General features: G+C 35.2%; 1 protein-coding gene across 8 annotated transcripts in view; it reads right to left on the bottom strand.

Annotated features, from left to right (window-relative positions):
* PDHX (pyruvate dehydrogenase complex component X) overlaps window positions 1-14,571 on the bottom strand; it is a 69,158-nt gene that overhangs the window by 30,983 nt on the left and 23,604 nt on the right. For all 8 annotated transcript variants that reach the window (XM_045557792.1, XM_045557791.1, XM_045557798.1 and 5 more), the window contains exons 3-5: window positions 8,319-8,419; window positions 5,368-5,567; window positions 2,692-2,790 (exon numbers count right to left, since the gene is read on the bottom strand). In XM_045557792.1, the coding sequence (XP_045413748.1) occupies window positions 2,692-2,790; window positions 5,368-5,567; window positions 8,319-8,419 (400 nt within the window). The remainder of the gene's footprint in view (window positions 1-2,691; window positions 2,791-5,367; window positions 5,568-8,318; window positions 8,420-14,571) is intronic.

Below are 14,571 nucleotides of genomic sequence, written 5' to 3'. Positions count from 1 at the left end.
CAAGAATGTGTGTTATTTTGGCGTAGCTTATGCCAAAGCCTGTAATTCTTCAACCAAATCAGAAGATGAAAATTCTATAAGGACATCAGACTGAAATTTTTCCAAAGCTCACCTTAATGTTAAACTTAAAACATGGGCATTTCTAGTAGTATACAAAAGCAAAAATCCTCAATAATGCATGTTTTAAGGATGTAGCTTTCTCATGAAATCTTTTATAATATTTCTTATTTTGAATACCAAAGGTTGATTCCTTTCTAATGGGGAGTTTAGGAATAAGGGCAGGGAAGAGAAATAGATAATAGGGAAAGAAAGATGGCAAAAATATTAAACACCTAACTTTTTAATACTGCCTCCTTAGGGTATTCAGAAGACAGAACCATTTTGCTCTCCTTAGGAAATGTTACATTGCTGTTGTAACTTTCAACTCAGGTTTTTTTAAAAAAGGTATTAGTGTGTCATGTATGTATTAAGCACATATAGAAAGAAAGCAAGCTTTACCTCTTTATTCCACTGCTGCCACACTACTGAACTACCCTCCAAAAAGTCACCTAATTACCAGACGTACGAGTCTTTTCTCAGCTCCCATTTTCCTTGACTTTTCATCCATCTCCCAGATATCCTCACAGAAATTTTAGCCTTCTAAGTGTTTCCTATTGATGATGTCAATTACAACCATTGCTTTATTCCCAAACTATCTCCTGCGATACATCTCACTGGTCCTGATACCTGGCTTCTAAGTGCTGCCAATAAGCTTCAGACATTATTTACTCCACTATGACAAATGCTTCCCAAATCTCTTATTTCTATTTCTAGAGCCAAAAATTTCATCACCCAGACCAGAATCCCAAATTTATTCCTTGACTTGTTGCTATCCTGGCCTATACTCTACATTCAGTATTTTACAAAGGCTTCTGTATTCTATCCTTATAATGTCTGTATCAGGAATCTCCCTTTTACTTTTTCTACTCATGTTCAAGTATTCATCATCTCTTACCTGGATTACTTTATGAGCCTATTAATTTATCTCCTTATCTTTTCCTGCTTTGATTTATCTTACACAAATCTGCAAGACTGATCCCTCCAAGGTACACCTACAATTATTTTACATTTCACCAAATCTTTAATGATTAATGAATTAAATAAAGACTTTTTATTCATCTTAGCTCTCAGAATTCTAGGCAAGGCAAGTCTACCTTATTATAATTAATAGTTGCTTTATCCCATTTTTATAGAGAGTTCTACTAAGGCACAGACCGGTAGAATACTAACAAAATTAAGAAATCAATAGTACATACTAAATAAGGATTGATGTGGAGGAAAAACTAAGCTTAACTGGCTGTCAGGATTCTTAATTTTAATTTTTTATGGCTAGTGAAACTTTTAAGTCCTTTAACTTAAAATGTTCCAGTCTAGGATGCTGCATTTCAGTCAGCTCTCAGGACAACTGATTTCCAACTCATGTAGTGTGGCACCAACTGCAGTTATGTGTGTGACAGAACTGCACACTCACATTTGGTTAACAAATCAGTAAGGATGTAACAGAGATAAATGAGGATATCTAAGAATTAAAGTTATATAATACTCTCAATAAGATAAACACCCAACAGTAAATCAATGCTTTAATTCAGAGTAAAGTAACCCAGTAGAAAAAAGAAACAGTTGCCTGACCCTGCACTGTCACTTAATAATTTCATCAACTTGGCTCTATTTCAACTTGCTATATTACCACTTCTTATCAATATTAGATAAACATGGAATGAACAAAATGTTTAATATTACTGCCCACAGAAATGTAGAACATATCACTAGTGAGATTTTTTATTAGTTCATAAGCCTATTTGATTAATTGTTGTCTTCCCCAATAAACTAAGCTCCAATAGAGCACAGACCATCTGTTTCAAAGACACAGAAATTTAAACAAATGGAAAGACATACCAGTGTTCTTGAATAGGAAGACTCATCAACAAGATGTTAGTTCTCACTAAGCTAATTTAAAATGTGATACAATCCCATACAAATTCCATAGTTGTCCCCACTCCCACCTGTGAAGCTAGATGAACTGCTTAAAATTCATTTGGAAGAATAAAAAAATAAGAATAAAACAAGAAAACTGGTTAATTGAAAAAGAAGAACAAGGCTATCCCTATCAGATTTCAAAGCACATTATAAAATATTTATAGTTGAAAGTGTGGCACTAAAATAGTGTGGTACTAATCCATGGACAGACGGATCAATGAAATAGAAAAGAAAAGCCAAACATACCCAATTACATATGGGAATTGCTTTGTAACATTACAAGTGAATAAAATCCAAATGGATAATAATGAAATTATTTAAAAAATATATTTACGTTTTAGAAATTTAAATGTTATTACATAATTTCATACAAATTTAAAACAATACCATATAAAGTTTTGCTGTTCTGCACTCTAATTTTTTGCATTTATCACCATTTCTAAGAATCTTTCTTGCTTAGTTACCAAATTAGAAGTGTCCTTCAGTAATGCTATAATTATTCAGAAACAACCCTTGCATAGAATCAATTTACAACGACAAAAGCAATGAAAAGTACAAAAGAACAGTGTACCTCCTTTTAAATCTTCACAGTGAATAAGCTCTTTTTAAATTCTCTCAGAAAAAGATGATCATGATAAACAATGGAATTGGTCATTACAAAAAGCAAACACATACTCTTTAGTGAATATCCCCCGAGGGCCGGTAGCTGTGCCCAGGCTGGCATCCAGTGCATGCTTTTCCAGAATGTTGCGGGCAGCCGGGCTTAAACGCAACCTAAGAAGAAAATACGAAAGTTAATAGAACTGATTAACACTTACATTTGATCCAAACAGATCTAAATGTCAACAGTTTTGCTGATAATTAAAAAAATAAAATCTTATACTAAAGCTACAATGACTCCCGTAGATGATCACAGTCAAATAAATTAATCTGTACCAATTCAGTTTATTTTATTCTCAAAATTTAACTATTTACTATTTCAAAATACTCTTTTACTAAGAGTAAATATTAATTAGGGAAAAGAGCTTCTATTTTGACTATTCTTCACATGGCTCATCGCACACATCAATGAGGGACTAACTATATTGTTCCTTCATGTATTTTTTATTGTGGTGAACTATACATAAAAGTTACCATTTTAAGCATTTTTAGGTATACAGTTGAGTGACATTAGTACAAACTGTTATGCAAGCATCACCACTACCCATCTCCAGAACTTTTTCATCTTCCCAAATTGAAACTCTGTTTCTTTAAACAGTTAGCTCTCCATTCTTCCTTTTCCCCAGCCCCTAGCAACCATGGTTCCACTCTGTCTCTACCAATTTGATAACCGAGGTACTTCACATAAGTGGAATCATACAGACAAATGTCTTTTTATGACTGGCGTATTTTACTCAGCATAATGTTATCAAGGTTCATGTTGTGGCATGGGTCAGAATTTCCTTCCTTTTAAAGCTAACATTTCACTGTACGTAAACAGCATTTTGGACATATGAGTTGTTCCCACCATTTTGCTACTGGGAATAACGCTGCTATGAATGCAGATATACAAACATCTCTTCCTGTCTCTGCTTTCAATTCTTCTGCATACATATCCACAAGTGGAATTACTAGATGACATAGTGATTCTAATTTCCTGAGGAACTGCCATCCCTTTCCCACAGCAGGGGCACCATTTTACATTCCCACCAGCAATGCACAAGAGTTCCAATTTCTCCCCATCCTCGCCAACACCTGTTATATTCTGGGGTTTTTCTGTTTTTGTTTTTTGGATAAAAGCCATCCTAATGGGTGTGACATAGTGTCTCATTGTGATTTCGATTTGCATTTCCCTAAATTGAGTATCTTTTCATGTGCCTACTGGCCATCTATTTATCTTCTTAAAAGAAATATCTATTAAGTTCTTTGCCCATTTTTTAATTGGGTTGTTTTGCTGAGGTTGAATTATAGCTTTCATATTTTTTAAAGACCTTAGTATTTAGATGAAAGCGCTTTTTACTTTAAATAAGAATAGGAAAGGCAAAAACAATTACATTGATTTTAAAGGTAAGGAAAATAAGTCATAGCCAGGGTCACATGCCTAGTAGTTAGTGTCTCTCTTCCACCAAGACCTTCAAGTAAAGCAGCAAATATAAATGACTACAAAGTCAGCTAAAGAAAATAAACCCGATCAGTACAGATTAAAACAGCCTGGGTCTGGAAGTACAAAACTAAGAAATGGAGAGGAACAACTGTGGCATTTACTCCATTTCAGCGAAGTTCCTTAGCAGATATGGCCCCAGTGTTATCAAACCTTTGGATTTTTCAAGAGAAACTGGATTTTTTAAATTTTTATGTAAGATTAACTAGTAACTGACCAATTAAAAAACTTTTTTAAAAAGAAATCCATGGTGTGGGCCAAAAGGTTCACACATCAATCAGGTTATAGCCTACACAGTGGGGTCTCAGCCTCAATGTGAGTCTCTAATGATGACTGATCTCAACAGTTAGGATAGACTCTATTATCGCAGCAAGGGGAGATCACTGAGTACAACACATCAGTGAGACTATCTTCTGATTTTCATGGTAAATGAAAGATGAAAAAATAAAGAGGAGTCAAGGCAATGAAGTCAGAAATAATTTGATAAAGGGAATTTAAAAATCAGTATTTCCAAAAAATACTGAGAATTTTTCTCTAACAAGAACTGACAAAAGGAAAAATTATTAAAAAATGAAAAGGTCTGCTTTTCTCTATGAAGAACTTTTTCTTATAAAGAAAAAGTAATTTTGTATAATTATAGAGAATACCAAAATAAACAAATGAAACTTGTTAGAATTTGCAGAGTCCATCAATTACAGCTATATAAAGCTAAAGAAAATGATGTTTATTAAGTATCTGAGTTGTTTCAGAACAATTAGACAAAACTGAGCTCTAATCTGTGTCAGAAACTCAAAGGCAGAATAGTTTGAAAAGCATGTTAAAATGGGAATTCCATTTTATAACAGTTATATATTTGAAACTGGAATTCACATAATAATAACTAAAATTCCATGAATGGGAACACAATATGAAGTTTAGTATATTGAATTCCATCAGAAATTTTAAAAGCTAATCCAAGCTCAACATTGACATAGACTGTCTTGTTCTCCATTGGGCATATCAGGCTTTCAGAGTACAAGTATTCCATAACTATTCATGTACTGAATGAATAATGATGATAAAATAAACATTCTGAGGTCTGAGTATGCTAAGATCAACAACTTCTTACTTAACGTACATAGATATTTAAATTATGATAATGATTAAAATACCCTAAGAACTGCCATAACAGTTTTTTTTTTTAACATCCTTATTCAAATAAACATACTCACTGCAGTGTCCCGGGTGTGTGTTCCTTTTTGATGGGTACAGAAATCTGTGGTTCTGGAGAGGGGAGAGGCCCTGATGGTTTTGAAGCTGGCGATGGAGGACCTACATCTTTGGGAATTTCAACGTGTTTCCAATCTTCTCCTTCTTCAACTATCAAGCCAATTAGTGAACCTAGTCGTATATTTTTAGTTCCTTCTTCAACCTATGTTCAAAAAAAAAAAAAAATGTAGAGATGGAAAGGCTCATGACTACAGTAGTTTATTCCTTTGTTGGGTAATTCTGCACTGGTTAGAAAGATCTTTTAATTTGAGATAAAAGCTGCTTCCAAGACAGCTTGCTTTCATCTTCCACCCACCACCTTCTCCCACTTACACCTTCCTTTACCATTCTCCCCGTTCCAGTTATTAATGCTACCTCCTGAAATAAAGGAAGAATCCAGAATCTCTCCTCTTTCTGACAACCTTCAAATATAAAAGAGCTATCATTATCATTTTCTTTTCTTGGTAGAGACGGGGTCTCCCTATGTTGCCCAGGCTGGTCTGGAACTCCTGGCCTCAAGCGATCAGTCCACCTTAGCCTCCCAAAGTGCTAGGACTACAGGTGTGAGCCAATACAACTAGCATCTTCTTTTTTGATGTTAATTAATACAAATCTAAAACATGAGATTTTGGTTACATATCTCAACTATTTGTCTTTCCCAGATAGTTTCTATACAATGGCTTCAGAATTCCAAGAGCTCAGAAGGAATTAATTCCCTCAAAATTTGCTTTATTAAAATGTAAAGCAAAATCTTCTCAGTAAACTTAGTCTCTAGAAAAAAAGAACGTTCCATATATAGACAAAATTGGTTAACCATTCTCATAAATGTTAAGTATAGTTCTTACATCTTTCTTTATACTTATTTCTTTCATATATTTACAAAACCTAAAAAATAAAATCTAAATAAGATTAAAGATGATTTTTTTAAAAATTAAGATAAATACATTTTAAGCATTTCAGTAGCATTAATTTATAAAGAAAGGGCTGATTCTAATTTACGTACTAAAAGAAGTCCCTGGAAAATGGTCAGATAACAGTATTTTATAAGTTCAGCACTGGAAGATGTTATACTTTTAAAATTTTCTATTATTTCTTTTCAATTACTCTAAGATTCATCACAGATATATTTAATGAATAATAGAATGATAGGCTGCAGGATGTTCACTAATATAGTAATTATAAGGAAGAGCATAACTTCTAAAATGAGTTTGACATTTCAGAGTAACACTAATGATGATGCTTATTAGTATGTGCATTATTCTTAAAATAATAAGGCATAAGTTCTGAGGGTTAGGAAATTTTCTAAGTTTACTAATTACTAATGGAGAAGAATTGGAGCTTAAGGAAACAAAAGTGTTGGGGGGAAAAAAGAATACAAAATCCTCTCATTCCCTAAAAAGAGAAAAATAAGCTACAATTTCTAATCATTTCAAAAATGTGGGCTAAAACTAGAGTTTTAGTGTTTAGAGTTTTTGGAGTTATTTTTAATGTTTAGTTTTATATTACCCCCTGCTTTTTAATAAGCTCAATTATCCAGCTCCTTGGTTCTGGAAGTAAAAATCACTTACATGTTTTCCTAGAAAAATCATTTTATTATGTGAGCTAATACGAGAATTATTTCACAATGAAAGAGAAAAGTGATAAAGGTGTAACTCTTGCTAGTCATTGTGGGTGGGGGTGGGAGGTAGCGTGGGGCGGAAAGACAAAAAACAAAACAAAACACCAGTAATATCACCTTAATTTTTTTTCTCAATTTTTCCCGATACAATTGTATACATTGTGTTATGAATATACTCCTATTCCCATTATCCAAAAAGCATGTGTAACAACAGTAAAGCCACAAGGGCCTAAGATATACATACAATCTTTTCTTTGGCAAGGAAATAGCTGTGACACTAAAGCTGCTATCAACTATATCCACCCCTGCCCCCAACCTTTTTCAGAGCATTAAGGGCCAGATGAATAGGCATTGCTGACCCACTGACATGGCTGGCAATTTTAAATGCATTACTAAGCAGCTAAGTGGAAAATGCTATCAATTCTGGAAGTCTTTCACAGCCAAACAATCTAGAACTAGTGCCAAGAACACAGTCTGCCAAAAGCACACACAATAAAATGTAGCTAGGTTTGTAACATATGGTAATTCAAGCAATCTTTTTCAAAATGCTGCATCTAACTGTCAAGAAAACTATTTTTGGCATGACTACTTATATTTTCTTAGTTATAAGAATACGGAAATTTTAGCCTCTGATTCATATTTCCTACAAGGAAGTTAACTATTTTTTTAACATGTATTTCAACCTGGCTGTTAATAGCACAGATGACAAGTAAAGGAAATTTGACATATTAGTATCCCAAAAATAAAACATAAGTGGCTAGAAAAAAAAGCCCCTTTCATCTCCACTTTACCATGAAGAAAAAGGCACAGAGGCTAAAGAATTTGCTAATCATTATAAAACCGACAACTGGCAGAAATTTTTAGCTATATGAATTAGTCAGCAGTGTGACTCCAGAGTCCACAGTCTTAGCTGCTGCCCCAGACTATCTAGTAAATGTGAAGCTAAGAAACAAACATGCTTGTTGGCCCCATCAGTGAATACACTACACAGTCCTAAATAGTCATGATTTTACCATATGCAGCTTTAAGCATTACATTTTGCTTATTTTTCACATAGCTCTAATATTCCATTATAAAAATAACATACACATTATAGAAAATTTACAAAATATAAAAAATAGGCTATTAAACCTTAACACTAAAACATTTTAAACACTTGAAATAAAAACATTATTATAGTAAATAATACAACATTATAAATAAAGCAGTAAAAATAAAAGGTAACTTTATTTCAAGGAACTCTACATTTAAGAAAGCTTCACCTTGTTGTTGAAGGTAACCAAAATAAAAACTTACCACTATTTTGGCCAAGATACCATCATCACTTGCATCTAAGGTAACCACGGCTTTGTCAGTCTCAATTTCACATAATGCATCACCAGCACTCACAGCTTCACCTACAAAACAAGACTAAGTTTGTTTTGCTTTTTAAAATATCAATATTGTCCTGACTTCACACTACACAATTCATCCATGGAACAAAAAACCTCTTGTACTCCCTCAATCTATTGAAATAAAAAAAACTTAGGAAAAAATATGAATATTAGTATGTGTATAAGTGTGTACATGTATAAAATATGAATAAATGCCAAAATATTCTGTAGCTATTTCTGGGCTGTGGAAATACAAGCAATTCTCATTGCATGTGTGTGTGTTTATATGTGTGTATATATGTAAGCTTTGTTGTGTTTTCCAAAAGCTCTACGATGGACATAAATTTTATTTGTTATAATAAAAAAACTATGACAAAGATTACCGAGCAAATATTAAAAATGAAATGGCACTTTGGAGATAACAGCAGCGAATGCGTATTCACCACTGAACAAATCAATTCCAGCCTCCACATTCCCCCTTTTTCATATACTTTGACTATTATTCCATGAAGAATAGTTTTACAATTAATAGCACTTCTGGGCTAACATCTTATGGCAAGTTCAGAAACCCTGTCGGCACCATACAGCATAAATGAATAAAGCATATAAAGCATAAAGAGAGAAAAATGCCATAGCTGAGGCCAAATAAGGATCATTTCTGTGCAACAAAAAAGATCAGCAAACTCAAAAATGTTGAGCAGGACCTGAAAGTATAGACTCACTGGTTTCTGGATTCAGAAGCAGGTTTGGGGTAGTTTCCTTTGTGGATTAAAGGGAACTAAAAGTAGCCTGCTGGATATAAGGGACTCATACCAGAATCATTGCTTGAAGATACGGCTAAGTAAGGGTTCTTCTACTCATAACATAAGGCTGATTTAAAAAAAAACATTCAAAACCTATTGACTGAAACTATGGCTTTGTTAGGCAGATAGGCAGGATCACCAGCTCCTCTAGGGACAAGGGTGCCCTGCTTTGGTGCTGCCCCACCCTTAATCCTATCGGGAGCAAGCACCACACCTGGGGAAGGAGGGAACACCTTACCTATCTGGGAAATTTCCCAGCCTAGGCATAACAGCATTTGGAAAGTGACCTAGAGTAACCTAAGGCTAATTATTATGTCATTAGCTTAAATCTACATTGTGGTTCATCCCCTTCCCAAGGTAGAGCTTTTAGAGAAGGAGCTTACATATGCAGATACAACCTTGAGAACACCTGTTAATCATTTGGTAACATCCCACATGTCCCAAAAGTCCTTCCCCAGAATAGGCCAATAAAAGGAAACAACTTGAGAATTCCCAGAGAGTCAGTAAGTCAGTCAGTCAGTCTGTCTGTCTCCATTCGTGGAGACAGACCTGTCTCATTTTATAATAAAAAGCTATTTGTGTGAAACTGCTTCCTGCTTGTGGGCACTCCGTCACATTGGCCCTGCTTGTGATTTTTTTTCCAAGCGAGGAGCCAAAGAACTAGGATGACAGTCCGCCAAGAGGCTGGACCTGACACCTTGGTGTGTCTGGTCATTTGTGGCCAAGAGCACAACGAGAACCAAGAGCAGACTGCCACCCTGACAATTTTAATCACAAACTGTGAGTCTAGGAAAGTGAGGGACAAAAACACTGCCTCAGTACCAGGAATGGAGCCAGCCTCCCTCAGGCTCCAGGAATACATCTGCCAATGATGCAAATCAATAGCAAAATCCCGTGGCAGGCAGCAGTAGGGTGAGGGATGGGTAGGAGGAGAGACATTGAAACAAAAAGGAAAAACTGCCACTCAAAAGTAAATTCCCAAACAAAGTTCTAAGACATATGAAGAAATCTAATGCTAAGAAGCAAGCCACAAAAATCAATAAATGGAACAAAAATTCATTTCAGAAGCAATTTATTTAGAGCAATCTGTGAAAGATTATAAAATAAGCATCATGAAGATGTTCGAAAATATAAATGAAAGTGGAAGAGCCATCACAAGAGCAAGAAATTTAAAAAAATAATGTACAGAAATAAAACATCAGGTAAAAACTGATTAGAAATCTTGAAAATAAAAAATTAAGTCATTGAAATAAAAAGAAGCAATCAATGAAACATATCCTATACAGGATATAGTGCAAGAGTGAATTAGTAAACTGAAAGGTAACTACCTGGAACTTAACATAGGTAGACAAGAAGATAAGAAACAAAACAGGAAGAGCACTTAAGTGACATACATTGAGGCTGCGATGTTTGCTAATGGAGTCCCAAGGGCAGAGACTGGTGAAGAAGGAACACATGAAGAGACAACTGCTGAGAATTTCCCAGAACTGGAGATATATACTCCTCATAATGAAAGAGCTCTGAATGAGTTTAGTATTGACTAGAGCAGGCACAAGTGAGCCTTATAGTTTGCTAGGAATGTTCTAAATCTTGACCTGGGTGGTGGTAACATGGGTATATGTGTATATAAAATTTAACTGAGCTTACATTTTATGCAAGTTAGACCTTGATAAAACATTAAACAGAAAAAAAAAAGAGTACTACACTATATAAACATAAATCCACATTAGATATAGAGAAAATGCATATCATCAATATTAATAAAAATACAATCTTAAAAGTTATCAGAGGGAAAAATATAGTTTACCTCAATGAAATGAGACTGAGAACACACTTTTCAGCAGCTGCAATAGATGTCAGAAAACAATGAAGGAAGATCTTCAAAAAGCTGAGGAAAAATAACTGTCTAGAATTTTACATGCAGCCAAACCATAATTCAAGAATGAAGTAAAAATGCTTTAGACATACAAAGGGAAAAAAATTTACCACCTACTGAAGATCTCTTAAAAGGGCTCTTACTAGATGCAGTTGATGAGAAAGAAAAGAGGACACAGAGGACCCGTGGGATACAAGAAAAAAGTTATCACAGAAATGGCTAAAATGCTAACTATTAACCACACAAAAAGTAACATTTGAAGGTTTAAAAAGTATAAAACTCAAAACTCTAAAAAATAATAAGATAAATAAGGGGATGTTTAGGTGATAAGGTATGCTAACAACTTTGGTACGAGGATGAGGAAAAAATATTGGCAAAATTTAATTTAAAAATAGAAATATAATCTACAGGATTAAAAAAAAGCAGAGTAAAAATATAAAATAACAATAATGATCATCTAACTGAAGGCAGGCAACATGAAAAGAAAAAAGCAGAGAATAAACAAAAGATGGTAGAAATATATCCAGACATATCAGTAAGCACAATAAATATAAATGGATTAAAATCACCTATTAGAAGCAGAGATTATAAAAATGTATATAAAAAACAAAATATGGATAAACGTAGCTTACAAGAGATAGACCTAATATAAGAACAAAATAAAAAATAGGCCAGGCGCGGTGGCTCACGCCTGTAATCCTAGCTCTGGGAGGCCGAGGCGGGTGGATCGCTCGAGGTCAGGAGTTCGAGACCAGCCTGAGCAAGAGTGAGACCCCGTCTCTACTAAAAAATAGAAAGAAATTATCTGGCCAACTAAAAATATATATACAAAAAAATTAGCCAGGCATGGTGGCTCATGCCTGTAGTCCCAGCTACTAGGGAGGCTGAGGCAGTAGGATCGCTTAAGCCCAGGAGTCTGAGGTTGCTGTGAGCTAGGCTGATGCCACGGCACTCACTCTAGCCCGGGCAACAAAGTGACACTCTGTCTCAAAAAAAAAAAAAAAAAAAAAAAAAATAAAGGGATAGAAAAGTATTTAACATACAAATACACCTGCTCGTACACACACCAAAAACAGATGATGCAGGATTGAAGATATGGATTGAGGCCTTACGGGGTGGCTCATGCCTGTAATCCTAGCACTGTGGAAGGCTGCAGCAGGAAGATTGCTTGAGCTCAGAAGTTCAAGACCAGCCTGAGCAAGAGCAAGACCCCGTCTCTATTAAAAATCGAAAAACTAAAAAATAGAAAAATTAGCCAGACATCATGGCACATGCCTGTAGTCCCAATTACTTGGGAGGCTAAGGCAGGAGGATCGCTTGGGCCCAAGAGCTTGAGGTTGCAGTGAGCTATGATGACATCACTGCACTCTACCTGGGGTGACAGAGGGAGACTCTGTCTCATAAAAAAAAAAAAAAAAAAAAGACATGGTTTGAAAATAAATAAATAAAAAATAGCTGAAGTAGCAATATTAACAGGAGAACACAATAAGAGAATATGAAGGAAAATCTAAAACACTAAGTTAACAAATATGTTCTGGAAGTTCACTGTACAGAAATTACTTCATCGTATTCCAAGATGCTCAGAGTTATATGTCAGTTAAAACAGTTGGGTCACCAACATAAATTATTTTAGTGAAATAAACTTATCTATTAGATGATATTCATTGGTCACCTAAAAGGTACCTCATCTAACTCCTAAGAGTTGTCCCTAGCCAACAAATATTTACTGAAGTGTATTGGGGCACTGAGGATACAGCAGTGAACAGCAACAAAGACTTCAGATTTCTAACCTCAAGGAGCTTGCTTAATATCTTGTGACAAATAAATCTGAAATTACAGTGGGATGAGACGAAGTCAGGATGCTTTGTGAACATTCAAAACTAATTCAGTTTTTGGAAGATCAGAGAAGGCATACTAGAATAAAATGACACCAAATTTGAACTTGAAAAGGTGAGGAGGAGACAAGCAAAAGGGCAGTGATACAGGCAGAAGGCAACATAGCCAAAGCCCTGGAGGCAAAGAGAACATGGAACTTTGGAGGAACTGGCAAACAGTACCTGAGAGAAGTGGTAAGCTTATGCTGGTAAAATAAACAGGAATAGAACAAAAATGACTTTTGTATGTCATACAGAGAAAGCTACAGTGCCAGATCATATCATACTCCTTTATATGACAGATGTTTTAGTAGTTAAAACAGATATTTCAAAAGGAAAAAAAAAAATCACACCCTTATGTGTTTCTGCTGTAACCATGGGAGAAACAATTGAACTAGGCAACCTAGCAATGAAATACTTCTTAGATGCCTAGAAAATAAATTCTGGCCATAGGAAAACAGAATAAAATAATGTTATATCAATTGTGTTCACCTATATTCAAATTCCAATCACCCTTTAGGAACTATCTACAAATTCTACTTCAGCCCTCTAACTTTCTCTGAGTAACTCAACCTACATGATTGCGTTTCTGTTTCTAAATTCCTACGGTGGTTATAATTAATTTGCAAAGAATCACAAATTACATTATAAAATGTTACATTACTGTTAATTACTTTTTTAAGATTGGGGTTTCTTGTATTTACTAGACTAGTGATCCCTAACCCTTTTGGCACCAGGGACCAGTTTCATGGAAGACAATTTTTCCTCAGATTGTGCAGGGGGTGTGGTTTTGGGATGATTTAAGCGCATTACATTTATAGTGCAGTCAAATTTCTCTGCTAATGATAATCTGTATTTGCAGCTGCTCCCCAGGGCTAGCATTACTGCCTCAGCTTCACCTCAGATCATCAGGCATTAGATTTTCATAAGGAGCACGCAACCTAGACCCCTCACATGCCCAGTTTACAGTAAGGATCATGCTCCTATGAGAATCTAATCCCCCCACTGCTCTGACAGGAGATGGAGCGCAGGTGGTGATACGAGCCATGAGGTGTGGCTGTAAATACAGATGAAGCTTCACTGGCTTGCCTGCTGTCACCTCCTGTTGTGTAGCCTGGTTCCTAACAGGCCACAGACTGGTACTGGTCCACAGCCCAGGTGCACTAGATTTTGAGCTTCTTCACAATAGGAATGGGATACACCGTAAGTGCTTTATATTCTCTCCATTCCCCAGGTCTTAGGCCACTGCCCCTCACATAATGAATTTTAGATTTAAAATGCTTTAGAAAAAAATGACAGTAATTTCACAAATACTTATTTCCTCATAGGGTATACATGAAACTGTCCTTTATATTTCTTTTGCTTCTAACATTTGATTTGTAACATGTTTCTGAAATTTAGAAAGATAGGTAGCCTTTTGTGTTTGTTTTTAATTATGCCCACATCTATTCATATAACAGACAAATATGTGAGTTGTATGAGATTGCTGAGAGGAGAAGAAAGGAGAGGGTGAAGGGGGGAGAGACAGAGGGAGAGAAGAAACACGCAGAAAAATCTATCTATGGTTAAATGACTTTTATCTGTGAACCACAGCAAGGTATAAAACATAGTATTATTATATAT

The sequence above is a fragment of the Lemur catta genome, chromosome 7, assembly GCF_020740605.2.
Source record: "Lemur catta isolate mLemCat1 chromosome 7, mLemCat1.pri, whole genome shotgun sequence".
NCBI lineage: Eukaryota > Metazoa > Chordata > Mammalia > Primates > Lemuridae > Lemur > Lemur catta.
This window is presented reverse-complemented; position numbering and strand designations above follow the sequence as displayed.